The sequence below is a fragment of the Centropristis striata genome, chromosome 11, assembly GCF_030273125.1.
Source record: "Centropristis striata isolate RG_2023a ecotype Rhode Island chromosome 11, C.striata_1.0, whole genome shotgun sequence".
Lineage (NCBI taxonomy): Eukaryota > Metazoa > Chordata > Actinopteri > Perciformes > Serranidae > Centropristis > Centropristis striata.
This window is the reverse complement of record NC_081527.1, coordinates 30,903,530-30,930,070: the sequence shown is the minus strand read 5'-3', so window position 1 is coordinate 30,930,070 and position 26,541 is coordinate 30,903,530. Positions and strand designations below refer to the sequence as shown.

Here is a 26,541-nt window from a genome sequence, read left to right as displayed (position 1 = left end):
ACGCAGATCTGCGTGTGCGTGGGTGTGCAAACTGCAGGTATGAATATAATGCACAATCTGCACTCCCACACTGTCATCAACAGTTGTATAAAATCACACAGGCCACATAACAACAACCTCTTACACGTCATATCTCATGCACCAATAACACCCCGTTTCATTTATATTACTTGCCGGCGTGAATATTAACAACTTACACACTTTCCCCCCCTCCCTGATACACTGACATGACCTCTTGTTTATACTGTGAACGTGAAAAGATTGAGACGGTATGTCAAGGATGAAGAGAGGAATGGCAGCACAGACAACTTAAGGATAAATAATGGACAGAAGGTGATGATAGATGGTCGAGGAGCAAGGGAAAAAGAGACAGAGAGGACGACATGTTTATCAAACGGCGGCGTGTTTATCATCGGAAGCATGCTCGCAGAAAAGGGCTGCAAGGACAAAGAGAGCATTACCGACATGAAGAGAGAGGGAGGAGGAAGGGGTGAGAGGAGAGGAAGAGGAATGAAAAGCAATAGAGGGGATCTGGGAAATACATAAAGCAAGTGATGATGGAGCTGTAGTTTGAAAGACCGAGGAGCAGGAAGTAAAAAGGGGTGGAGGGGGGCAGAGACGTGCTGACCTTTACTGAACCTGTGAATTAAATTGAGTCGAACACAAGATTCACATCACATGTCAGATTATCACTTGTGTGACTGTGCGTGTGTGTGTGTGGGCAGTAGGCTGACTGGAGTGTGTGTGTGTGTTGGGGAGGTGCTATACAGTGTGTGCAGTTCTTTGTAGATTCATTTACAGTGTGATGAGAAATGTGATGTGTGATTTTAGAGCTAAAAGGGCAAAAAGTATGCCAGCGTCAATGTACTTAACGTTTATCATATTACATTTTTTTTGTATGTGATTAGATTTTTCATTAAAGTAAATATCTGTGACATTTTCACATGGAAAGAAATGATTTTCTCCCTACACTGAACGAGTCTAAAATAGGAACTCATGTGGGTAATGAACGCCTTTTGAAAGAAAAACGATGTGTTCTGCATGGCATTTAAATGAGTCCTTGCAGTGTCACTGACAGAATCTGAAACTTAAACAACACAAAATTTAAAAAAACAAGATCTGACGGGTTTGATTGACATTCAGAGCAGAAACACCACAGCAGTGCCGCTTAGCATCAAAGACATCAGATGCCACTGATGGATAAAGAGTAAAAAACAAAAGATAAAAGAAAAGAGGATCTCACAAATTATTAATGGGAAAAAAAGGTTTTTAGAATTCGCTATTGTTGTTTACCTCCCAACTTGTTTGATTACATATTTATTGAATTAAAGTGAACTATATTGCACTGCTGCAACTTAAAAGGGATTTACACATTTATGCATCAGTGAATACAATCAAACTAGTCTGTATCATATACGTTATTCTGAAATGAGCCATTCTGCACAATGCTACTTTAAGTATATTTTAATGCAAAACTTTACTTTAATAATCGCATGACATTGACTTGTAGTAGGAGTGAAGGATTATTGTTATGCAGTGGCACTGGCACTTTCATTTTAAAGCAACTATAAGAAACTTTCAGTTTGTGTTGATTTTGGACAAAAAGTGGTATTGTTTCAATGAGGTCGACCACCTCATGTCGTAAAGATCTTGATATGGCTGCATGTGCATTTGTTTTGGAAGCAAGTTAAATAAAGACACTTTATTTTCATAGCCATTTTTTTGCCTTTTTAAAACAACTATTTGCAGAATGCATAGTGATGAAGTAATGTCTCCGTTTGAGGCTCTGTAAGATGCAATATGTGATATTTTGCCACAAAGATAAATCCATATATTGATGTTAAACAATCGAATATAGTATAAATAAATATAATTGACATATAACATAGCTGTCTAGGAGGAATAAGGACAACTCAGGATCAGTTTTAAATCCTTGAAAATGTTCAAATCCAATCCCACAATTTTCTCCATCTGTTAAATGAAGAACCAAGTTAGACTTCTGTTCTCACCCATGCTTTGACTTTCACTCTCCATGTTATTTCTTTTTCTCTCTGCTAATCCTTCCCAAGAATCAGCCATAACAACAAAATATGTCATAAATCAAGTTTAAAAAAAAATCTCCTACTTCCTTTTAATTGGCTAACATGCTACTAACTGCAAAACTTTGTCTGGGAAAATGTAAACAGACTCAGGTCTGCGTAATGTAAGTTATTAATCTGATTTTGCGGGGATTCAGACCTAGGGACAGGCATAAAGAATAACTACATAGAAATAGCCAATTATCTCGCTATAATGGTCTTGTTTGCTGATGGGCCTCATGTAGAGGCATCAGTATTAACTCAAAACTGTTTCATAACCAGTTAAAACTCCTTGTAGTTGCTTTAAGTAAAGGAGCAGAGTACATTTTCAACCGCTGCTTATAAAAAATCTGTTTAAAAGCAAGTCTCAAGTCACTGAGTGAGAGGCAAGATGATGAAACAATAAAAAAATATGTTTCTGAGCTGTTAAAGATGGCCCCAAAAAAATCCTCCTTCAGGGGAGTTCCTCAATTTAGTTTCAGAAACATGTTTTTCATCTTTTAACAGTCGAAATTTGAAAGAAAATGTTCATTCAGAAAAGGACAAAGAGTAAGAGCTTTCAACAACTGCAGTCACAAGAAGTCTAGCACTCAGTAAGTCACAATGGTCAAAAGCTTGTTGGAATATTTTTGGCCATTTTTGCTTTTCGTCTTCTTCTCCCGGCCTTTTATTCCGACACTCCTGAGTTCCCTCTGACCAAAAAAACCCTCTTCTCCATCTGTTGTGGTCTTGACCCTTTGACTCTCCTCATTTCTGGCTGCATGTGACGCTTCCCCAACTCTGAAGTGGAGTGTATTCTTCTGTTGCACTCACAGTAAGTCATACTGGATGTGCGTGTCGGCTTAAAATGTAAATGCGAATGTGCGTCTGCTTTTGTCAGCAGTGTGAGGGATTTTCTCTAATTCAGCATGATATACAGGACTCATTTCTGCCCAGATTGTCACTCACACGCCTCTTGGCTCTTAACTCTCTCTCTCTCTCTGTTCACTGTTCATTCCCTTAATGTTAAAAAAACCCTACACTTTTCAACCATAATAGCTTTTGTCAGGGTTCTTACAGTCAAAACTGAACCGAAACCGTAGCTGAGTTATTCCCCCCTCTCCACTTCACTTTGATCCCTGCAGCTTGGTGAATCTGCAAGGTCTTTTTTTTCTCTTCCACTACAGGATTTCCTCCCCCTCCCTCCCTCACCTCGGAGACCCTCTCCGATGCCGAGGGCCAGGCCGTCCTTGGTCCACTGGACGATGCCGCTGTAGTTGAAGACCACGCAGGACAACACCACCCGTTCTCCCAGCACCACCGACTGGTCCGCGGGCTCCTGAGAGAAGCGAATGCACCACACTGCAACAGAGGGACAGAGAGGGAAATCAATTTTAAGTTCTTTTCATTGTGACCTGGCAATGAGCTGCCATCTTTTATTGCACTGTATCGAGCTACACAGTCCCTCTCCGGTCTTATCGACTTGTGCTTGTCCATATGGTGGCCGTTGGGGTGATTTGTTATGTGTCTTTATTGTGTATATGGTGTTTTTTATTGTCCCTTTTTATTATGTGTTTTTATTGTGAGTGTGTTTTAATATAAACCCTGTCTGTGGGTGAAATTTCTCTTACGGGACGGTGAGGGTTTGAATTGAATTGCCTGCATTTATTCACATATGCACTGGCTGAATGAACGAGAATTCACAGATTTTATTTCATAAAATTATTTTAATCATTCCTCTTTTTAACCGGACCCAGAGCTCAATAGCTCAAATTTGCATATTTGTCATTCCTCTGTGCCTCCTGCCTCTGTTTCGTCTCTTTCTTGCCCCCTTTTCAAGTTTTCCCTGGACTTTACTGAGGCTTATGTGTGTCCCTGCGTGGGCATGTGTGAGTGAAAGTGTGTGCGCGCCTGCACGGATGTGTAAGTGCGTTTGTGTAGCAAGAACATCATTGCCAAGCTGTGATACAGCCTGCTCTTTTTCATCACACAGTACAAAGGATTTTGCTTACACACACACATTTCCTCCAGCAAAATAAGCCTTTTGGCTATTGCAGTGCTGCTAAAATACACGGATATAAAAACTACAAGTGTAGCGCCGGCATACATTAACGCTCTCGCATAAAGAGAAAGTGTCAGGTGAGGAGGGGAGGCACCAACCCGCCGCTGTTTTCAGCCGTTTGCATCATCAGGTAAAATTGTTTCATATTCCAGAGAAAGTCTTGCAAGAAGGCACGTTAATTAAAGCGGAGAAGGAGACTGTGGAGTCTTAGATGACACGTGCACATGCACGTGCACCAGCACACACACACAAACACACTGAATCTCACACAAACAGAAGCTCCTGCACACAAGCAGCATTGAATCACACCCAATTTGTGCACTCATACACACACAAGCACACACACCTCACTGAGTCATTCACACGCAGCTGAGGACACATATACACTCTTACATGCGTGCGTGCGCACACACACACACACACACACACACACACACACTTCCACAGAGATGGTGTTTGTCTTCCCGTGGGCTATTCTGTTCTTGGATCATGGTTAAAACAATCCTATTAGCTAATTAAGGCAAAACTGGTTAATAAAGCCGGCCGTGGCTCTGAGGGACACGTCTCAGTGGGATTGAACCACAAAGGTGCAAACAACAGGGAGATTTACTGATTTGTCAGGAGGATTACACGACCTGTCATGTTATTTGTGCAGAAGGCTCCTTTACTGGAGACGGGAATCGTCAGACTTCACAAGAAGCACTTTGATGTTTCATCAACTTTCCCTTTGAATACTGAATCAAGAAGACAACTGCTGTGACTGTGAGCTCAGAGTTGTTCTTTCCTTTTGAAGTTTAAGGGAAAATCCGCCTTTAAAACACTCAACTATCGCTGTTGTTTGGTTGTGTTTTTTTTGGCCAAACATAAAGCAGATGATGGGATGCTGAAATATTGTCTCCAATAAAGAAAGTTTACGGATTTTTTCTTTCTAGCCGGCTCAAACATTTGCACTATTTAACAGGTTTTGTGTTGACCAAGATTTAGCCGTCCTGGCTCCTAGGTTATAGAAAATCTTTAATTTAATCTGTAATTTCAAGACCTATTTTGTCTTTAATGCTCTTGCTTGCTTGCTGAATTCTTCATAAGCTTTTAAACATTTAGACATTTATTCACATCTGTTGGGGTTTTTGTTGCCTTTTTTCTGAACCTATATGAACCCATGAATAAATTAAATAATTGTAGACCAGGTTTGAGTGCTATATTAGCTCAATTTTAGTGATTTCATTTCTCCAAATTAGAGTGCAATGGCTTTGTATAACAGCTGCCAGCTTTAAATAAAGGCAAAAATAATCCACAATTACTGCTCACGAAAAAGAAACCGGCCTTCAAGCACTTCAGAGAAGAGGAAGGTTAAGATAAAAGCCTTTATTTAGTCCGTCATATTGATTCAAACGCAGACTGCTGACAACCTTCAACTTTTCCCCCCAAAATACTCCCTAAATAGTCAAATTGGGAGTAATTCACTGAAGAAGACACAATGATGCAATTTATGCAACCCAAAAAAAAAACCCTCAGTAGACCAGAATGCAATGCAGCTAAAAGACGTTTTCAGTGAATGATACAACTCAAATCCTGCCCAATACAACTCACATGACTTTGTCTCTGCAAGAATCATCACTGCCAGACGCTTCACATACGTGCGTAACCATAAGTTCAACACAAGTTCATGCTTTTCTGCTTGTCAGTCAAAAAAAAAAAGACATTTTGCAAGTACAACAAATAACACCTGGAATGCATCATCTGTCAACAGATAAGGCGTTTAAAAACTGTATTTTCTACATTTTTTCTTGCACAAAAATGAGATCAATAGCAGACAAGTCAAGACTTGCAGATGCACAACTTACATGTACATTTAGTAAGTTAGAGAACTCTGATAAAGATGCCAAAATATTAAGTTCTGTTTCATAAAACTTGACAGGAAAAGCGATCACGATTTCCCCCAGACTGGAACCATGTGCATCTTCTTCTCTTTTACTTTAGGAATCAAAGACAAACAGAGGAGCTGAGACAAAAACAATAAAATTGGAGGCTGCTGCTGTTTCCTATAGAGAAGAAGAAGAAGATGGAGCTGCTGGGAGGTGATATCCTGCTGACATGAGTGATTTACATGTGGGTCATGTTATGCATGATTTATGCAAAATTAACAGCTATTACGAGTGAGGGCCCTCTTCTTCGTGTATAACTCTGTACAGAACAACGCCTGGCCTCCTGGGACAGACTGCGGTGTGTTATTGTGTGTGTGTGTGTGTGTGTGTGTGTGTGTCTGGTGTAGGTGCGCGCGCATGTGTGTTTATGAGAGAGCGAAATAGTGACAGAAAGACAAAAAGGAGGAGACAGAGAACATTTCTGTTTGTGTGTCGTGATATTTGAGTGTGCAAGGATGTCTTTATATTTATCTGTGTTTATGAGTGTGTGGGTATGTATTTGTGTGCATGTGCATGTGTGCGTGTGTGTGTGTGTGTGTGTGTGTGGCCTGTCAGCCTGCAGCAGGGACTCAGATCGCAGAGGAGAGAGCCGCACTGACAGAGAACAGAGATGTAATTAACCCTACGGGATACCCACCCCCCTCCTCCTCCTCCTTCCCCCAACACACACACACACACACACACACACACACACACACACACACACACACACAATCTTTTCTGCCCCCTCCACCTTCATATTCCCTGTCTATCTCCTCTCCCATGTGCTCACCTCTTCTTTCTTTCTTCCTTCCCTCCTTCACTTTCTTTTTCTTTCCCTCTCTTTTTCCAGGTTTACCCGGTTCTTTGTCTGTCCTTGCCTCTGTTCCTTTGTGTCTCTTTTTCTCCTCTCTTCTTGTCTAACTTTATATATCCTCTTTCTCTTGTCTCTTCTTTAAACACATTTTCTACCCTCTCTCTTCCCTTCCCTCTCTTCCTCTTTACATTAACCTCTCTCCATATCTTTGAACATTTCCTCCCTCCTGTGTTTCCCTCCTCTCACTTCTTCCCACCTTCTCCTTCCTGCACGTCTTCTGTCTCTCTCTATCTGTCTGCCTCTCTTCTCCTCCTCCTTTCATTCCTCCTCTTCATCCTTACTGCCCTGCATCATTACCCTGAGGGATGATGTTAGGTATATCTTATCTTCCTCTCTCTCCCTCTCATTGCATAATGACCCAGTGGTACAATAGACAGAGCCTCACAATAACAGCCTCAGTGTCCAAACATATTATCCTTAATGTCTTTAATATCTTTTATTCACGCTGTCCCCTATTTTCCATCACACCGAGCTTTATTAAACATCTATACAAGCGCTATCTAACTAACCCTTTTATATACTTAACATTTAAGCATATACACGTCCTTTTAAAGACACATTCCTTTAAACATGAGCTGAAATAATAATATTAGGTGGAAAACATTGACTGTAGGAATAGATGACCTGTAGTAGAAGTTCAAACAAGCGCAGGTTAAATCCTGAGTGTGAAAAAGCTTAGAAGTGAACATGGTTTGGATTGACAGTTGATATGTTTAAACTAGACTTTAGTGGGTTCTATATTCATGCATGCATTTAGTCAAGTAAGTAACTTCCAGGTTTAATCCCTGCCCTCAATTTGCTTGTGGGCAACACACACCAGCTGTATTTCAGTGTCTTGCATCATGTGGTGATGCACACCGGACTCACCATGCAGACAAAACCAAACAACTCATTCTCAATCCCAACTGGTCAGATACAGGCGCTGGGTCGGGGCTGTTCAGCGTCAGATACTGATACACTGTAGGAACCCCTCTAGGGTCAGTTTAGGGCGTGTCAGTGACAGTTTTCCACTCATAGTATAGAAAAGCATCATGGCTTTTTAAAAATACTCTTTTGTGCTCAGGCTGCAGTCACACATAATCAAATGCAGGTGAGTGACCAATGCCTGTGGGCAGTGCAAGATATCGTATGTCAGTGTGCTGATTTGTAGTCCAAGTTGTGTCAACCATGCAGTACAGGCACGTCTTTATAATTGGCTGAGGCTGGTTGAAGTTCACCACGGTAGAACTGCAAAGATCCAAATTTGCCAAAACCAACCAGAAGCAAATGTTTTATTCGTCCCTTTGAGAACAAGGAACAGAAGTGACGGGAGGTAAATATTCACCGGTGTTAAATGTTTGTATGAGTACGGGTTAGTGAGGTGAGTGTTGGAGGGTAGACCTGAGAGTGATGGGGATCCTGGCCAGCTTGATATTGTTCTTATCACCATGGCAACCTACATTTAGAAGTATCCTTGGGCAAGATACTGAACCCCAAATGGCTCACTGATGCTGCGTCCATCGGTGTGTGAATGAACTCCCAATGGTGGCAGGTGGCACCAGTGTGCCCTGGTAGCCTCGGATATTAAAATATATAAATATAAATATATATATTAAAATATTTTTTCAACCTCTGTCCATGAAATGATTGTGACAATGTGATTCATTCTCGATAGATAAAGTGTATATCTTCTCAGAAATGTATTAATCAATCTCTTCCAAAATGAAACCACAATTAACAGGATTGTGTCTGAAAACATTATTATTCCAACCTTATGGACAATCATGTATATAACAAATGTATATAAGTGTATATGTGACTGCAGCCTCATAGAAACGCTTCAGTCTAGATAACAAAACCACTTGGGTTGAAAACAACTACGTCTGCAATTAAATACCAGATATGGTAATATTTGTGGTGTAGGACCTGATGCAGAATGTGACATATCTATGTATGGAAGTTCATTAACAGGTTGACTTGAAATGACAACATTAACTTTTGGTTTCACATGGGGTATGGACACCAGTCTTCTGTCTCAAAGTCTGGGGTTTAACTGTCCAAAAGTTCATGAGATGTCTCAGTGTGGACCAAAGCGGAGGACCAATGATCGACATTTTGAGCCCCACAACGCTCCCAAATCCCACAGGTCCTTGTCAGATAAACATAAACACTGTCCTTTTCACAGGAAGATAAAACTGCTGCTTTTTGAGTGTTGATGCCGTCAATAAAATAGGACAGCAGTGTATTCTGACTTGGTGGTGCACATTAACTGACAACAATGTTGCCCTTTAGTGCCTGACAGTATTTCTTCAGCTAACTTATCTTTGCTGTGATTGACAGAAATGAATCTTATCAGGTAGCTTCACATTTTCCAAGCAGCTCAGAGGCTTTTGATTGGCCAGAGGATCAGAAAGAGAGAATGAACAAACGGGCATTCTTGGCAGCAATCACGCTCACTCAAATCAGAAACTGTCTTCGTATAAGTCGGGACATGTTTTATTTTGTGGACCTCAAAGTGGGACGTCTTGTCATCTTATCAGGTCCCATTATTCATTGAGGAATGCACCCACTGCCGCCTGAGAGCTTAAGACCTCCAATGTGGCCACCAAAGGCCAAATACAATCCCCGGCAAGCAAACCATTCCTGTGTAGAAATGAAAGGACAGTTTGTGAGGTTTGTAACCCTAAACTGCACTCCTCCACACCCTGAAGCCTTCATCCTCCTAACCCCCGCCCCCAAAAACTGCCACGCTGACCCTCTCCTAGTATTCATGTCCCAGCTCTGCCTCTGGGCTACAGCTCGCTCCCATTTCAACTACCGCACACCACTCTCAGGCAGAAGAGAGCACGCTGTGTCTATGTGTGTGTGAGTATTGTCCGTGTTTACACGCATGCCTGCATACATCTCTGTCATTGTTGTGTTGTGTATGCCGTGTGCATATATTTGCCATTTCTGAAAAGGCAGCAAAGGGCAAAGTGTGGACAGGAGAGTAAAAAAAAAGGTGTTTGCATGAGAGAGGGAGAGAGAGAGAGGGAGAGAGAGAAAAGAGGGTGAAAGTGTGTGTGTCTGTGTGGGAGGGAGGGAGGGGGGGAGGGAGGGGGAGACAGAGTAAACCACAGATAAATAGCAGAGAGAAGTGAAGGGGAAGAAGAAAAGCGAGGATGGAGAGACACAGAAAGACCAGTATTAGAAGAAAAAAGAAAAAAGAAAGCCTCCTCTGTCGCTGGGTTTCACTTGAAGCATTTTTGTGACATTTTCTGGCGTACAATTGTTCTCAGAAAGTTAAATGGAAGAGTGGAGGTTCATTAAAATCATCCAAACACAAATCCTCAGCACTGCGAGACAAAGTACTGACACTTTTCAAAGTGGGAAATGTTTTTGTTGAGAAAGCACTTTCAGAGTAATTACTGGCAGAGGTTCTGTGTTATTGGTCACTCAGAAGAGGCTTGAGACTTTGAACTTTTTATCAACCATTATAATGAAATATGTTGATTCAAATATGTTTCAGCCGTCATTGTTGTTTGTATGTTGTTGTTTTTTTTACCATGAGTTGGTGCATAACATTACTGAAGAAAGCTTTGGATTAAAACATGAAATAAGGGAGTCCTTAACAGACTCTTTCAGTTCAGTTCAGAAAACAACCTTATTCACATCACTTTTCAAATGAACTTTAAGCAGTTGTGGAAACAAATGTAACTTTTTAAGCAGACAACAGCATTTCGGTCCGGGTACCAAAGTATAATCCCTCGACTAAATCACTTGACTAAAATAAAGGTGAACCATGCATGGGTGTAGAAAGAGAACAGTAGCCTATAATAGTGTATGATGATAAGTTGTAATGCTTGATAATAAGTTAGCACTCTACTTTTATTTTGACGGGACTTTTATTTTTCTGCTTCTGGTCTTTCTGCCATCATATTAATAAATGAAATGAAAGTTTTTGGTTTAAAACAAAAAAAGGAAAAGGGGGCACTGTTTTAGTTTTTTTGTATTTTAGTTTTGACAGAAAAGGGGATTATACTTTGGTACCCGGACCCATTTCAATCAGACAACTGCTTTTTTGCAATTGAAATACTATGCAGCATCATTCTGCAGGGTTCATTGTTCGGCCATACATACATGCAACATGGTTTGCTGAGAGATTGTGTTGTAACTTGAAGGCTGTTTTTCTGCTGTTTACTTCAAGAAAGATAAAAAGATTATTTGGATAAAAAGTTTTACTCTCTTCAGACTCATGGATCTACAAGTCAAGTCAAGTTTATTCAAATTGTGCTTTTCTTACGATAGTCACACACTCAGATGTGCTTGAAATAAAAAGGGCAAAGATCATAAAGATTGAAAATAAGAGCATACACGTTAAAAATAAAAATAAAATTATTGCATACAATAGTAGTAGTAGTAGTAGCATACAGGAAAGGGAATAAGAAAGTATTATTATTGTTTTGAAAACTGGAGCAATATAATAATTATTGATTATAATTATTATAATTATTATTATTATAATTGATAATAATAATAATAATAATAATAATAATAATAATAATAATAATAATAATAATAATAATAATAAAACTTTTATTTTATTTTTTAAACTTTTATCTGACTTTTATAAACTTTTATATTTATATAATAATAATAATAATAATAATAATAATAATAATAATATCAATAATGATAATTAATCTAAGATAATAGTTTAAAAAAATTAAATAAAAGTTTTTCCCACTAACTTACACTTTAAATCTGACTAAAAGCTTTGGAAAAAAAGTTATTGTTTTTGTCAGCGTTTAAAATTATAGTGAAAAAAATGAGTGAAACTAGACTTCAGGGACATTTTTCAACAAATCAAGCTGTCATTTGCAACATGAGAATATTTCTTCGTCTATTCATTTTGACACATTTCACTTATCTAATCAAACCTCACATAAATGCATTCAAAAGCCTTATTGGACTCACATTTATGTGCAGTTTCTGAATGACAATCATTTGTCTGTTACCAAATTTGGGATCTCCATGCAAAGTAAGAAGTGCTCACAAATCGTTTCTGTGTCCTTGAATCTGGAGCACCACGCCTCTATCAGTGCAGATCTGTTTTCAGGCTGAACGCCCACTTATAGATGAGAGGAAACGCAAGCTGGAAAAAGTGTTGCGTGAAAGAATGTCATCATAACAGCAAAGAGAGGAAAGATGAATTATAGATACAGAGTTAGACATGTGCATGCAAACAATGTTTCATGCTCCACTGCCTTTTATTAGATTTGTCTATTAATTGCAATGTGAATATTTCTGCTGTATTTTTCTCCCTTATAGGGGACGCATGTATGGTCCTTTAAGGTGAGTGTACAGTATAGAGAGGTTGGATAAAAGTTACTACAGAAAAGTAATCTGACTTCTGTGTCACATTACAAAGCCACGTGTCCCTGCAGTCATTTACAAACAAAGGTCAGAATACAGCGACCTGTTTGTTTCTGATTGGCCGTGAGGGACGACTGCATCATTCCTGTGGGACGAGATGTTCACCGCTGCCTTGTTTATTTTGACGTGTTTGGGAATATCATTCATGTAACATTTATACCCCCGAAGCAAACAGCATTAAACTGACAGAGACGAACAGGAGAGCAGACAGAGACACAGAAGAAGGACCGAGCGAGACAGACACAGAGGGACAGACACAGAGATCATAACTTTGTCACCGTGAGTCCCAGCACGCTCCGTGTTTGCTGTAAACAGCGGCTCAGTGATTTCCCAGTGTCCCCCTCTCCAAGAAAACACTGCTTTTTTATTTCCCCTCACAAACACTTTGCAGAAGAACAGAGGAGCAGCGTGACGCCAACCGCAGAGGAGACACTGAGCAGAGCAAGCAGTTATTGGAAATCACACACACAGACACACACAAGCTCATCCAGGGGCAATTACTAACGAGGAGATGTAGAAACACACACTCGTACACTGCTTAAAGTAATGAAGACAACTGAATGCATGATTCACAAGCACACAAACACACACACAAAAAACTAAAGCAGAGGAAAACAAAACGCACACACACTCATTGCATGAATTATACCCAAAGGCCTGCAGAGTTGAACATACACTCCAATCTAAATGCACTCACACACAAATATACTCAATTACAAGATCACTCTGAGGCAGCACGGCCTGATACAAACACAAAATGTACAGAATGCACATAAAGATGACATGATCCGAACGTTACTCTGTCTGTCTGACTCTTAAATTGACTGTTAAATATAAAAAATATATATATGTTGCCAAAACATATAGATGAAGGAACGGGAACATGGTTAGTTACAGAACAATCTGTTGATGTAGGGAAAGTATTGATGGATTTTTTTACTTTTTTGTCCATAATTTCCAAAGTATTAGTTGTAGGGATCTCATAACATGGCAACACCTCTTTAACCAAGTCATGGAGTGATCAGATGATGGCATATACTCGTGCCATTTAGCTTCTTTACATCATCATTTTCCCACAAATTATGGACTTGTTCGATAGTGGGAGCCCAGTCGACCTCTTTGGAGTCCTTCACTTTCATAAAAAATGGAAAAAGGCATTGCAATATTTGCACATATCCAAAAATCTGTTCTTTTGTTAAAAGCAGGTGTGTTTCTCCTTCCGACCCTAAATGTGAGCTTTTCTTTTGAACATGAATCTCTTCTCCGGTCTTGCAAAGTTTTGTCTAATTGGTTTGTGTACAATGCACAGATCTGACTGTAAACAGGAAAGCCCCAATTGAGATGCATATTCAAACTGTGCTGTATACATGTCAAAAGAATGCCAAACAACATCAGAGCATCCCACGTCTTACTTGGAAAATGTTTCACTGGGAATAAGGCATTACTCAGAATATCCAAACGGAATATGCTGCTGACATAATTTAATCAAATTTTTAAAAAGTCATATTCTGAATATGACCATGCATGTAAACGCTGTCAGTAATACTGATATAAAAACTGTATTTTATGTGGACAGGTCACTTCATAGCTGATACTGCTTGAAGAGGTCTGTATCAGCAACAATAGAGATCCGGCACACTCATTCAAACTACAAACACTAGAAAAAAAGATCCAAGTTTGGAAGTTTAATTGAAACAAGGTGAAAATAATAATGAATCTTTAATTATTAATTAACATGTAGTTCTAGATTTTACAAAGATGTGTATCTATGAAGGTCCAGATGCTGTTTTCAACACATATTACACTATATGGCTTTAAAACCTTCAACCTATCACCTGAGATAATTTCCTATGCAAGTTTCACCATTTAAAACAAACGGCCTGATTGCAAAACCGTATATGAGCATCCCAGAGACCTGCATGACTACATTTCTGAGCGACAATCACGGTTTGTGATCTGCGTGTCAGCAGTGCTCACAAATCACTTTTTGGAATTGGGCCCCTGGTTCACAGCTCATTATTGTCACACAAACAAACAAACAAACCCACATGCACATAAAGAAACACTCTCGTACAGAATGGCGTCAAAGTCCTACTGAAGTTCAGCTTTGTGAGAGAGAGCACGGTCTAATCATCACTGTGTTGCAACCAACCTGACTATACTGCTGTCGACTTCAAACAACTGGGTTGTGTTAGTTTGACTCTGGAAAACAGGCGGGAGAGACGCACACACACACTGCGGGCACACAATCGCAAACACACACAAAAACAAACACACACACTTGCAGCAATCCCTCCCCTCTCTTCCTATCTGCTTCTCCCTGCAGCTCTCTCTCAGTCTCTCTAATTGACTTCTGCTTTCTTACATTTCATTTCATCTCTTATTTCAGTTTTATTTCCCCCTTTTTTATGATCCCCTCTGTCTTCAATTATTCATCCCTCTCTCTTTCTTTCTCTGATTTCTTTCCATCTGGTCCTGGTGATGTTTAATTCACCTCTTCATTTGGAGGAGGGGGGTGGCTGCTGCTGTGCGCTGTTAATTGGTTTTTAAGAGCGGTAAGTACACACACATGTACGCACACTCGCATTTGCACATACCCACTTGCACACACACGCTCAAACACACACACACACACATACACACACGCCCTCCCCTCCCTCCGCTGTTAGAGCACACTGTACATGTCTGCTAGCATTAACATCACCAAATGAGCATGGAGTGAAAAGGCATGTGAGAAGAAGAGGGCAATTGTGTGTGTGTGTATGTGTGTGTGTGTGTGTGTGTGTGTGTTGGGAGGAGGTGTATGTTTGTGTATGTGTGCTTTTTGGTGCATGTTAGAGCGAGTGCGTATGAGTGAGCAGGTCAATGCTGTGAATGTTGCATTCGATAAAAAATTAGACCAAGTGCATGGATGAATGTGTGTGTGTGTGTGTGTGTGTGTGTGTTCCTGTACTTCTATCTTTATGAGGACCCACTGGAGACTTTGTGGGTGAGGACATTTTTAGAAAGTGAGGACAGTTTGGGCAGTTGTCACTCAAAGGGTTGTTTAAGGACTAAGACCTGTTTTTAGGGTCAAGACTAAAATGTGGTTTAGATGAATGTTTGTGTGAGGGGTTCGGTGATTGAAATGTGTCGGTGAGGGTCCCCACAAAGTTTATAAGTACAAGTGTGCATGTTATATACAGGCATGCCATGAAATATTGACCTAAGAATTTTTTTTTAATTAATACCCTTATACTGTACAATTTAGGTAAGTCAACATGCTTGATTTAGATCAACAAAAATAATTTGTGAGTTTGAGAATCAACCAAGCACTAAATGTTTCCTAAAATCTAAACTATGAGCTAAAAGAGATTAAAATGTCAGGTTTAATATTAAATGTGGTTTCATTAGTAAGAGCAACCCCTATTGACATGTAGTTTTTTTTTTAAATAAAATATATTTATTGGGATTAGAGATGAAAATAATGAACAGTTTAATTGCTGACCGATATTAATAGTATCAGTGTAATTATTTATTTTTCCTATAATACATTATATTATTTTAAAAATATTTTAAAATAATATAAACAAAAATATTATTTAAATGTACGACATTACTATTATTATTATTTTTTTAATGTAAAAATAAATAAATAATAATAATAATCATCATCATCATCATCATAATAATAATTGTATGTAATATACATATAATTAATAATATAATAATAATATTAATGATATGATACAATATACTAACAATAATAATGTATTTCAAATAAAAAATCAAATCAAAATTACTTTATTTATCCCCGAGGGGAAATTCAGTTAGTCTGGTAGAATCTCTGTTAGAATGAGACAGCCTGATGGCTGTAGGAGAGAAGGATCTTTTGTATCTCTAATAATAATAATAATAATAATAATAATAAATGAAGGTCTGGTCCAAAACTTCCAGAAAAATTAGACCTGTTATATTAAAAAAATCTGTATAAAACATTAGAAACACATTGCTAATAAATTATTTATTATTTAGTTTTATAGGCAGTCATAAGAAAATAGTTTCTGTGACCAATGACAACTGGTATGACTAGATAGAGAAAATTTACATGACAGTGTGGAATAAAGTGGAAAATGTTTTTACTAAGTTTATTTTCTGGGGAATTTAAGAAGAAAAAAGACCAAACGTGTGTGGCAATGCGTGACATTTAAACAAACTCATACATATAAGTGTTTACAGTATGTGAGCAAGTGAGTGACTTACAAGTAAATGTCTGCAAGTATCTTCTGTATGTGTGTTTGTGTGTGTGTGTGTGTGTGTGTGTGTTTTCTGCATTCCCAGACAACGCTGCAGCCACATCATTAGCCACATCCTCTGACTCCAACCTGGCCGTCGGATCAGAGGAATGGAATTAAGTCGGCAGCAGATTAGTCATTATCCAAATAACGACCTCGCTCAGCAATGGCTGTGCGATTTCCCCTTCAATAAGAATTGGTGATGTGAACTCCACTGAGGCAGAGGAGATGAGATTCTGCTGTGAAGTGAAACGGTGAAGAGAGAAATAACCACGCTGTAGCCCTGTGAACAAGAGGACAAAAAAACTCCCTGCAAACAGGGATGAGGATACTTTAATCTTAATGATGATGAAAAAAAAGGGAAGAGTTGAAGGGAGAATCCGAGCCGCTGCTGCCACACGGATGAAATGTTCATACGGTTTAATCTAATTGTTAATAAGCTACAGTGGTAATGAGTGAATTTTCATGGAGTTACTGCAGTAATGCAGCATGAACAAGAGCTGGGCTTCCTTCCAAGAAGTAGAAAACCGAATGTAAATGTCAAGTTTTATGCTCACTCGAGGTAAAAAAGAAAGGTCTGCAGGTTAAGAAATCCTTTGTGAGATGTTCTGTGTAAAGCGTGACCTCGCAGGGAAGAAAAGAAACGCACATGTTGTCTCTCCCAAGTTTAATGTGGCTGTAGTCAGTGCCTGACAGTATGCAAAGTGCATTCCTGGATTTCCATCTTGAAAATGAAAGCATGAAATATCGCTTACAATATCCGACACGAAAGCACGATAACAACTTGCCAAATAGAAATCAGTTCTTGAAAGTCTGTGTGGAAATTCAATTTATTTTCTTCGACGCAGCTGATGGAAACACACCTAATTTGCATTTTATTTTTTCCCCTTGCATTTCAAAAAATTCATTTGAAATTCCCTTCGCTTCCCACAGCGACCGGCTGACATATTTCTTGCCGTTCCCGCACGTCTTAATGCATAGATATAATAGAGCTGCATTGAGAGGGTGTGAAAGCTTGCCAAAGCCGTGCGTTGGAGGCCCTTTTTTGTCAGAACTTCACAGCCCAGCAGCATTCAACATTCATCTTTTTTTCCTCTGATGTAAGTGCAAGATACCTCAGCAACTACAGACTTTGAAGATCTGATCTTGCTTTTGCAAAGAATGTAAAATATGAAAAAAGGCCTTTCAGGTCTGTATGTGCTAATTTGGACTCCGTCACATACTGTATGTTTTGGATCTGGCATGAAGAGTTAAAGCTAAGGGAATCCTTGTATTCCCCGCCTGATGCCTAATTTAAGAGCAATGTGTTAAAGCACCATTTGAGCGTTTGAACCTATCAACCATCCTGTTACAGAATTAGTAATCTGGCTTGTACCAGTCTGTCAAACAAAGTTATTAGGAAACAAATTAGCACATTAGGATGTTTATTTATGTGGAAAAATCTCAAGATTTGTGTGTTTCTATGTAAATCTAGTGACATCTTGTGTACTCAGAGCTCGGTGCTGTTGCATTACCATTCTGCATTTCCCAGAGATCATCTGTCAGTCAGTCAGCGTTGCAGTACAGCGAGTCCACATCATGATTCTATCAGTGGATTCGTGATTTTCGAGCATTTGTCTCGGGGGGCAGCTGGACTATCTTTGCCCTGATTATTAGGCTGAATTAAGTTTGTCTTTGGGAAATTACATTTTTAAAAGTAATCCGAGAGAAATTTGCTGCGAGGGCAGAATTAACGTAATAGGTTGGCTCACTGCTCTAAATGGAAACTGTCTTTCTCTAACTTTCAGCAGCAGCTGCAGCCTCTCAGAGCAAAGACACTCAGAGCAGATTTACTAGAGATGAAGTTTGAGTTTCTGTTGATGAAATTTGGGTTTTGAGGTGGTAGCACCATGTTTTCTCTGCTAACCACAACCTTTAACATTCTGTAGTATCTGGGATGTTTTGTTTTAGGGACAGAAAATCTCCATATTCAACAGTGGCCAGTGACCATATATTTGTAAATGGGAAATACACTAAGTTATTCAAACTTCACTTGCATTTGTGGGCAAAAAGTATTACGTAATTGTTACATTAAAAGAATATTTTAGTCCCCAAATATTTTGTCCATCAATTACTCGCCTGTGTTACCAGGAGTAAGTGAAGAAAACTTTGATTTTCTTGCATGCCTCCATGGTCTCCATTTTTTTTTATAAATTGAAGTAAATGGTGGCATTTGAAAAGCATTAAATTATATCAAAATAACAATTTACAAATTCTAAGGGGAATGCGCAAAAATGATTTACACGCAGTGTTCGTAACACTGTGTTACGAAATGTGTTATAACGATAAACGAGACTTGGATTATGCTGCACAAGTTGTGAGAGTTTGTCAATTGTTTTGATAAAGTTTTGCAGTAGTTATACTTGATTGATCACTGATGAGGTCAAAAAGAATACAATGGGTCTCATGCAAGAATATTTTTTACAATATCTTAACTTTCTTTCTATAATTTCTATAGGATTTTCAAACTTTAAATGGCTTCAATGTGATTAAATATATGATCCATTCGTGAAAAAAACAGGTTTGGACCACCCATAAAATGTGTAGAAAAAAGAAAATTAAAAATACTTAAGCTGACTTGGCCAACTAAAGCTGCTCTGAACAAATCTGTTTCTAGGAGAGGTTGTGGCATGAAGTTCAATGGTTGCAACCTCCAGATTTGTAGGAAATAAGTCTAATTACTGGATCGTTTGGAGGAGCCTTTGACATCAGATGGCTCTCGTCAACTTGTCTGGCGTTAACAGACTCAGAATGCAGACTTGAAAAGCTTTTAGGCGACTTTTTGACCCCTAAATTGGAACCCAGCATGAGTTTCCTTTTTGCCAGCATTTCATTTCCACACATTTCCACACTGACTGCAACATTAAGCTGAGATGGCTTCTACTTGAGTTCTTCTATTTATTCAAAACAAACAGAAAATGCATCATTTCCTGTGCTGCAGATGATTTCCCGACACTACCAAACACTAAGAGTTTTGAACAGGGAGTGTAACAGCCTTCATGAGGAGGTTTTTTCTCATGAATCACTGCTGTCGAGGCAAAACCAATGTTTGTGACCAAACCAGTTGGTAGCAAGGTGTTAAACGGAGCAACCGAGGACAGAAACAGACAAATACAGCAAGTGACTGTCACTCGGTCCGTCTGTCTGTCTGTCTTTTTGTTTGTCTCTCTGCTGTCTGTTTCGATTTGTATCCGGCCGTGGATCACTGCGTCTCTCTCTGTCTTTCCCTTTCCCTCCATCACTCTCTTTCCGCTCATCGTTTTTTCAGTCTGTAGGCGTGTCTGTCGGTCCCTGTCAATCACTCCCCTCTGCTGCTGCTGCTGTGTGTGTGTGTTTATGATTTTTTTAAACTCATCTCCCACTGTCTTCATCTCTCTATCTCTGTGCCCTCTCCAGCTCATGTCTCCTCTCTCTTATCTTTCCCCGTCTCCCTGTCAGTCTGTCTATTTCAATCCGTCTATTTATCTGTTTATCTCGATCTGTTTTGGCTCATTTTTTTCTCTTCGAGGTTGTGTCGATGCAGTTCACGTGCACACACACACACACACACACACACACACACACACACACACACACACACACGCACACATACGCACACAGCAGCCTGCCTTCTCTGGGCTCCACGGGGACATGTAAGTGGGACAAGGGGGAGAGAACAAACAGATCAAACTTCAATCTAGGCTTTTCACTTTTTCCTCCTTCTTCCATGAACCCCTCCACACCCATAACACACACATACACACACATACACACACTCCTCCTTCTTCTTTTCCCCCTACTTGTCTTCCTCAATACACACTCTCTCCTTTTGCCCAGACCCAGCAGCCTGTTTGGCAGGGTCGGCTTGTCTTGAACACACACAAGCACGGGTACACATGCACACACACACACACACACACACAGAGAGAGAGAGAGAGAGAGAGAGAGAGAGAGAGAAATATGCAAAAACTTAAAAACATACACACATGATAAAACTTGCATACACACACACAAACATGCTGCCTGCTGAATTTGGTAATTGGCTTGTTGACAGTGAAATATTTAAAATGAAGCATGAATTATATAAAGAGACATCGATTGTATATTTGCTGTGTGAATAAAACATGAACATCCCGTGTTTCCTGTCGTCTCTCGCGTGCTCTTACCCTCGCTGCCTGTCTCACAATCACATCCAGTTTAATTCAGTGAAGCTTGGCATTATGTTTGATCATTATATACAGCGTGAAGCCAATAATAAAAACAACCGATGCATTTTTATTAAGTGACGATATGCTGTATATGGAATGAAACTACAAGCTTCTTTCTCTCAGCTCCCTCAGCCCATCCAGGTCACCGTGTCTGTGCACTTTCACACGTTCACAGACCTCACTTCAGCTCTCTCTCTCTCTCTCTCTTGCTTTTGTCTTTCTCTCTTCATTTCTTGCTCACACTCTTTATTTAACTCCTGTGTGAGGCTCCAGCTAGTGTCAAAAGGTTGGTTTTTTTATTGCTGTTCTCAAACTAATAGCTAATGCTCAAAAGTTTACTCTGAATACTGAATTAATTTCTTCACATTAAACCTCTGGAGTCCCAGATCTCAGGACCAAATTCTTAATAGTGGCTTGAAACTTGTATAGTATAAAAATATAGAACTATAGTGATCCTGATTTTATCTCTTATATGTTATATTTGTAACCTGTGCTCACATTTGCAACACTTAAAGTTCTTTGCTGAGCATGATTGTATTTTGAAAGTTTAGATCATTTTCAAAATCCGATTGGGAGTTTTTTTTTGTGTTAAAAATGTTTATCCAGGGGCGTCCCGGTGGCTCACACTGGTAGAGCGCTTACCACATGGCCGTGTGCTTGCTGCAGCGGACCCGGGTTCGAATCCGGCCTGAGGTCCCTTTGCTGCATGTCTTCCCTTCTGTCTCCCCCTTTCTATCTGTCTCTATCCAATAAAGCAATAAAATGCCAAAAAAATAATCTTATGAATAAAAAATGTTTATCCAGTAAGTCAAAGTGAAAAAGTAATTATGGGGTCATAGATGAGGTTGTGCTGAAAAAAATGATACCATTTTTAAAATGGTAAATACAGGCAGAATCAAAAGTATACCAAACTGACAAAATAGTCCAACACACTAAAGGGTTAATATATTTAGGGCCACATATCTCTGTGGAGCCAAAGTCAAAGTTGTTGATGGCCATGACTACATGCAGGGATATGAATGTTCTTTTTAACTTTGTGGCAACAGTTCAGTTGAAGGTTCCTGTCCTCTTGTGCCCAAAGCCATGTCTATAAAGAAGTGGTTTTCCCAGTTTGATGTTGAAGAACTTGAATGCCCTGCACACCACCCTGACCTGGACCTGATCCAGCACCTTTGGGATGAACTTGAAAGTCACCCAACATCAATGCTCAACCTCACTAATGCTCTTCTGCCTCAATGGGAGCAAGTCCCTGAACCCAGGTACAGAAATCTCATTGAAAGGCTTGCCATAGCTTTGCCACTAATTTGTGGTCTGATAAATAAACACAATTGTCTTTGTTGAGTTTCATTACACAGAAGTGGACTTGAGTTGATCTTAGATGGGTTAAAGTTGGCAGTTTCTCTCAGAGTCCCCAGAACAGTTTGGTCTGAAAACGCCTAATGTAGTGGATGTTTTTATAACCATGATCAGGTTCGCTCTCAAACAGGTGTTCATTACTGTCATCATGTCAATGAAGCTTAACAAAGTACTTATTTTAACCCAAACCGTGATGCTTCTTTAAACATAAATGCACAAGTTATTCACAAAATCAAAACAAGTTTGTCTCAGAGAACTTTCCATACAGCACATCAGGCTCTGTCCTTAGACTGTCAACTGAAACAAACAAAAAAACAGAAAACCCCAGAAAACTCTTTAACACACACACACACACACACACACACACACACACACACACACACACACACACACACACACACACACACACTCACACACACACACACACACACACACTTTGCCTCCTAGTGTTTTTCTCTCATTTCCTCCTCCTTCTCTCTGTCTCTGTCTTTTCAATCTCCCTCCTAACTACTCCTCTTTTTCTGTGTTTTCCCTTTCCTCCCTCTCTCTTTCTCTCCCTCCCTCATTTCTCAGTTTTAATTAGCTGGTAGCCTGAGGTCAACCTCTGCTCCTCCGCATTAACACACACAAATACACAATCACACTCACACAGATACATAGATTTGTGTGTGTGTGTGTGTGTGTGTGTGTGTGTGTGTGTTTGTGTGTTATGACAAGCAGAACTGATTTCCTCCACTCTATTTCAACAGCAGATACATGTTCTGATTCCTCTTTGATGGTCTGAGTGGAAGAGTTTGAACTCCCATGATGCCGAGCAGGAACATGACATGAAGTGTGTGTGTGTGTGTTTGTGTGTATGTGTGCATGCATTAAGGTTCAAAAGCATTTGAGTGTTTGTGTGTGTGTGTAAGCTGTGTATATGTGCAGGTATATTTTTTGATGTGTTTGTGTATGTGTAAAGTGCACGAGTGTGTGCACCATATGTATAATCACATGTGCACACCCTTGTCGACTCTGTGTGTGTGTGCGTGTGTCCATGCGCGCGCGTTTGTGTGTGTGTGTGTGTGTGTAGACTGCAGCCCCCTGGAGGTTATTGCGACATGCGACATTAGCAGTGACACAGAAAAGATGCATCAGTCCCATTTCTTGTTGCACACACACACACACACACACACACACACACACACACACACACACACACACACACACACACACATTAAATTCCACCACCACCTCTTCAAGAAAAAAAATGGACTTCTCTTCCAATTTTGATGAATTTTTCATTTGACTTTTTTACTCTAAAATCATCAGTGAGGAAAACCGTGTTTTTGTGACCGACTGCTGCAGGGAGGAGGGAAATGAGAGCGATCTCTGTGGAGTTGGACCGGGGAACTCGCTTTTTAACGGCGGCTCTTTGCTCCTGCATGTGGAGCCTTGGGACGAGTGTGTGTGTGTGTGTGCACTTCACACATGTATATGTTTTTGTCAGCAGGCATTCTGAGTGAGCTTCTCTGTCTGCACTGTAAAATAAAATAAAAATGTAAAAAAAAAATGTAAAAAAAAAATAAAATTAACAAACACAAAATCTGGCAGCAAAAGTTGCAAAACACTTACTGTCAAATAACAGTAAACAACCTAAAGTAAATTAATTTCTTTATATTTGTATTTATATGTATAGTTTATATAATTTCTTTTAAAAATCCTGATAATATACCATTAATATCTGTATATATATATATATATATATATATATATATATATATATATATATATAATTTTCTTTCTTTTCTTTTTTCTTTACATTAAATTAAAAGTATTACGGTAGAAAATCATAAAGTTGCCTAATTTAATATTCAGCAATATGATGTGTATTTTTTGTACTTAATATAGAAAAACAAAACAAGAAAACCCCAGTAAAATAATACAGTACATTTCCAGAAAATATTGTTTAAAGTGTGTGTATGCATGTGCCTTCTTTTGTACCCATACTGCACACGCCTGTGTTTCTGTGTCTGCATATCAGTAAGTGTGTATCTCTGTCTGCCACTGTGCCTGCAAGTTTCTGTGTTCAAATGTGTGTGTGTGTGAGAGAGAGAGACAGAAAGAGAGAGACAGAGAGAGAGAGAGAGAGAGAGAGAGAGAGAGAGAGAGAGAGAGACGGAGAGAGAAGGGGCAGAAGGTTTTTCATTAGACAAAGTATGAGGGAGGTCGAGGAAGATGCGAAGGAGGCTTGAGGGAGAAGATCCCAGTCACAGGACTATCAGCAGGGAAGCAGCACCACGGACCATACGCACACTCATACAGCAAACACACATGCTGTATACTCAAACACATACACACACACACACACACACACACACACACACTCACAATACATAAAAACAGAAGTGCTTATAGAGGAGCTCAGCAGCAGCATGTGTATCCACACGGGACAGAGAAAACAAGTACAATGTTCCATATTGTACACTCTCTTGTTTAAGAGTGTAACTCACCTTAACTAGCTGTTCAGATGTGAATTTAAATAAAAAATAACTTGTTGTTTTGTGCTGCCTTGAGAGTTATCCCTAGTGTCTGAAAAGCAGCATGAAATATTTAGATTTTTTTATGGTAAAAAGAACAATAATAGGAAGTACTAAAACAACTTGATGACAAGTAAAAGTAAAGCAATCAAAACTGAGTTTAAAGAAAGCAGAAATAAATCATATTCCAAGTGGTATAAGTCTATATAAGACCCGAAACACTCAACACACTCTGTATTGAAGCCACTTCTGTGTTGCCATGATCACTGCATATTGACACTAAGTGTGCTCACATGTACTTTATCTCTTTATCTCGTCTTACAAACCCCCTTTTTTTCCTCTCTCCAACGCTCAAACAAACCTGTTCCAGTGTTTACCCACAAACCCTTTCACACACACTCAAACACACACTTTCTCTCTCACACACACAGACACACTCCTAGATATCAAACACTCAAAGATATGAATCACAAATAGCTCACTTCCTCTTGCGGCCTGAATGAGCGTCACGCTCAGAAACATCAGAATAAAAGCACATTTTGTTCTTTTGCTCTTTTCAACAAAAACACACAGTCGCAAAATCAACTGTGAGCATCCTCTGGGGAGAAGACATTATTTACCGTGCTATAGTGCCTTTCAGTATACATTTTGACACATTTGTTATGTGTAGCACACTGTCTGCTGCTGAGTAACCATTTTATCTGCAGATCTCAGATTTTTTTAAACTTTTGCTTGGAGGTGGATTTAAAACCACTTAACCTCCTTAAATCTTGATATCGACCACATTTAAAAAATAAAAAAAATCTATAAAAAACCTTATCCACATTGTAATCCAACACTATACTGAGGCTGTTTTATTCACATATTCAGCAAAACCCAAGATGCAAGGTTTTTATGGCTGCACTGTTGCTGTCAGATCTAAATATTCCTGCTGCTTCGTGCGTCATTTATTCATATTTCAACAAAATCTAAGCTGACATATTTGGTATCTTTTGGAACTTTGGGATCTCCATTGGAAATTTAAATGATTATGGGTCTATATGAGTTTGTAAACATGAAACCACTTGCGAATCCAACAAGTCAAAATCCTAAATTAAAAAAGAAACTGGAAAACAAGCTGTTAGAGCAAATGAACACTCTGAAATTAGACACTGTATGAGTCGATATACAGGCACAGTCTATTACTACAGTAGGGTGTAGTTCATCTGTCAAGTCATATAAAGCAGCGTGATTCTTTGTGGGAAACAAAGAGACTCAGCTTTGACTAGATATCTCTGAATGCAAAGAATCTGTTACAACCAGGATCACTGTGCGTCCATGGCATGCGTTCAAGGCTTGCCCAAGTCTCATACTGACTCATCTTGGCCTGAATCCTACTAGGAAATTGTTACTGGGCTACAGCAATGAAAAAACATCCACTTTCTCTTTTTCCTCCCCGAGCAGGAACAGCTATAGTATCAGAGCAGATACGAGGCGATGAAATAGGCTTGCTGGAAAACTGCATTTTGATTCAAGGTTAGAACACCAGCTGACGCGGGTAAATATATCGCAGGATGAAATGTTTCAGCTTGAAGCAGCGGAAGAGAAAAGAACAAATGGACTCTTGTAAGATGTATTAACAGTTATTTACCTAATGGAAGAGCAAACATGGTGCAATCACCACATAAGGAAACTGTTGATTGATTTCAGAAGAAAGTAATTTATTTTACATGTTTCATGCACGATCAACTGTGGGGGTTAAAGGTCATTTTGTGCAGGAAGATTGAGTTCCATTTGTTTTTAGTGGATATTTTTTTGCAATCGAAGTCCTCATTTATTCTAAAGGTGCAGTTCCTTATAGGGATACTGATCAGCGTCGATACTGACCTTTTT

General features: G+C 39.3%; 1 protein-coding gene across 1 annotated transcript in view; it reads right to left on the bottom strand.

Annotated features, from left to right (window-relative positions):
* The window catches only part of kirrel1b (kirre like nephrin family adhesion molecule 1b), a 76,773-nt gene that overhangs the window by 25,688 nt on the left and 24,544 nt on the right, over positions 1-26,541 (bottom strand). The window contains exon 2 of the mRNA XM_059344631.1: positions 3,270-3,419. Coding sequence (XP_059200614.1) covers positions 3,270-3,419 — 150 coding nt within the window. The remainder of the gene's footprint in view (positions 1-3,269; positions 3,420-26,541) is intronic.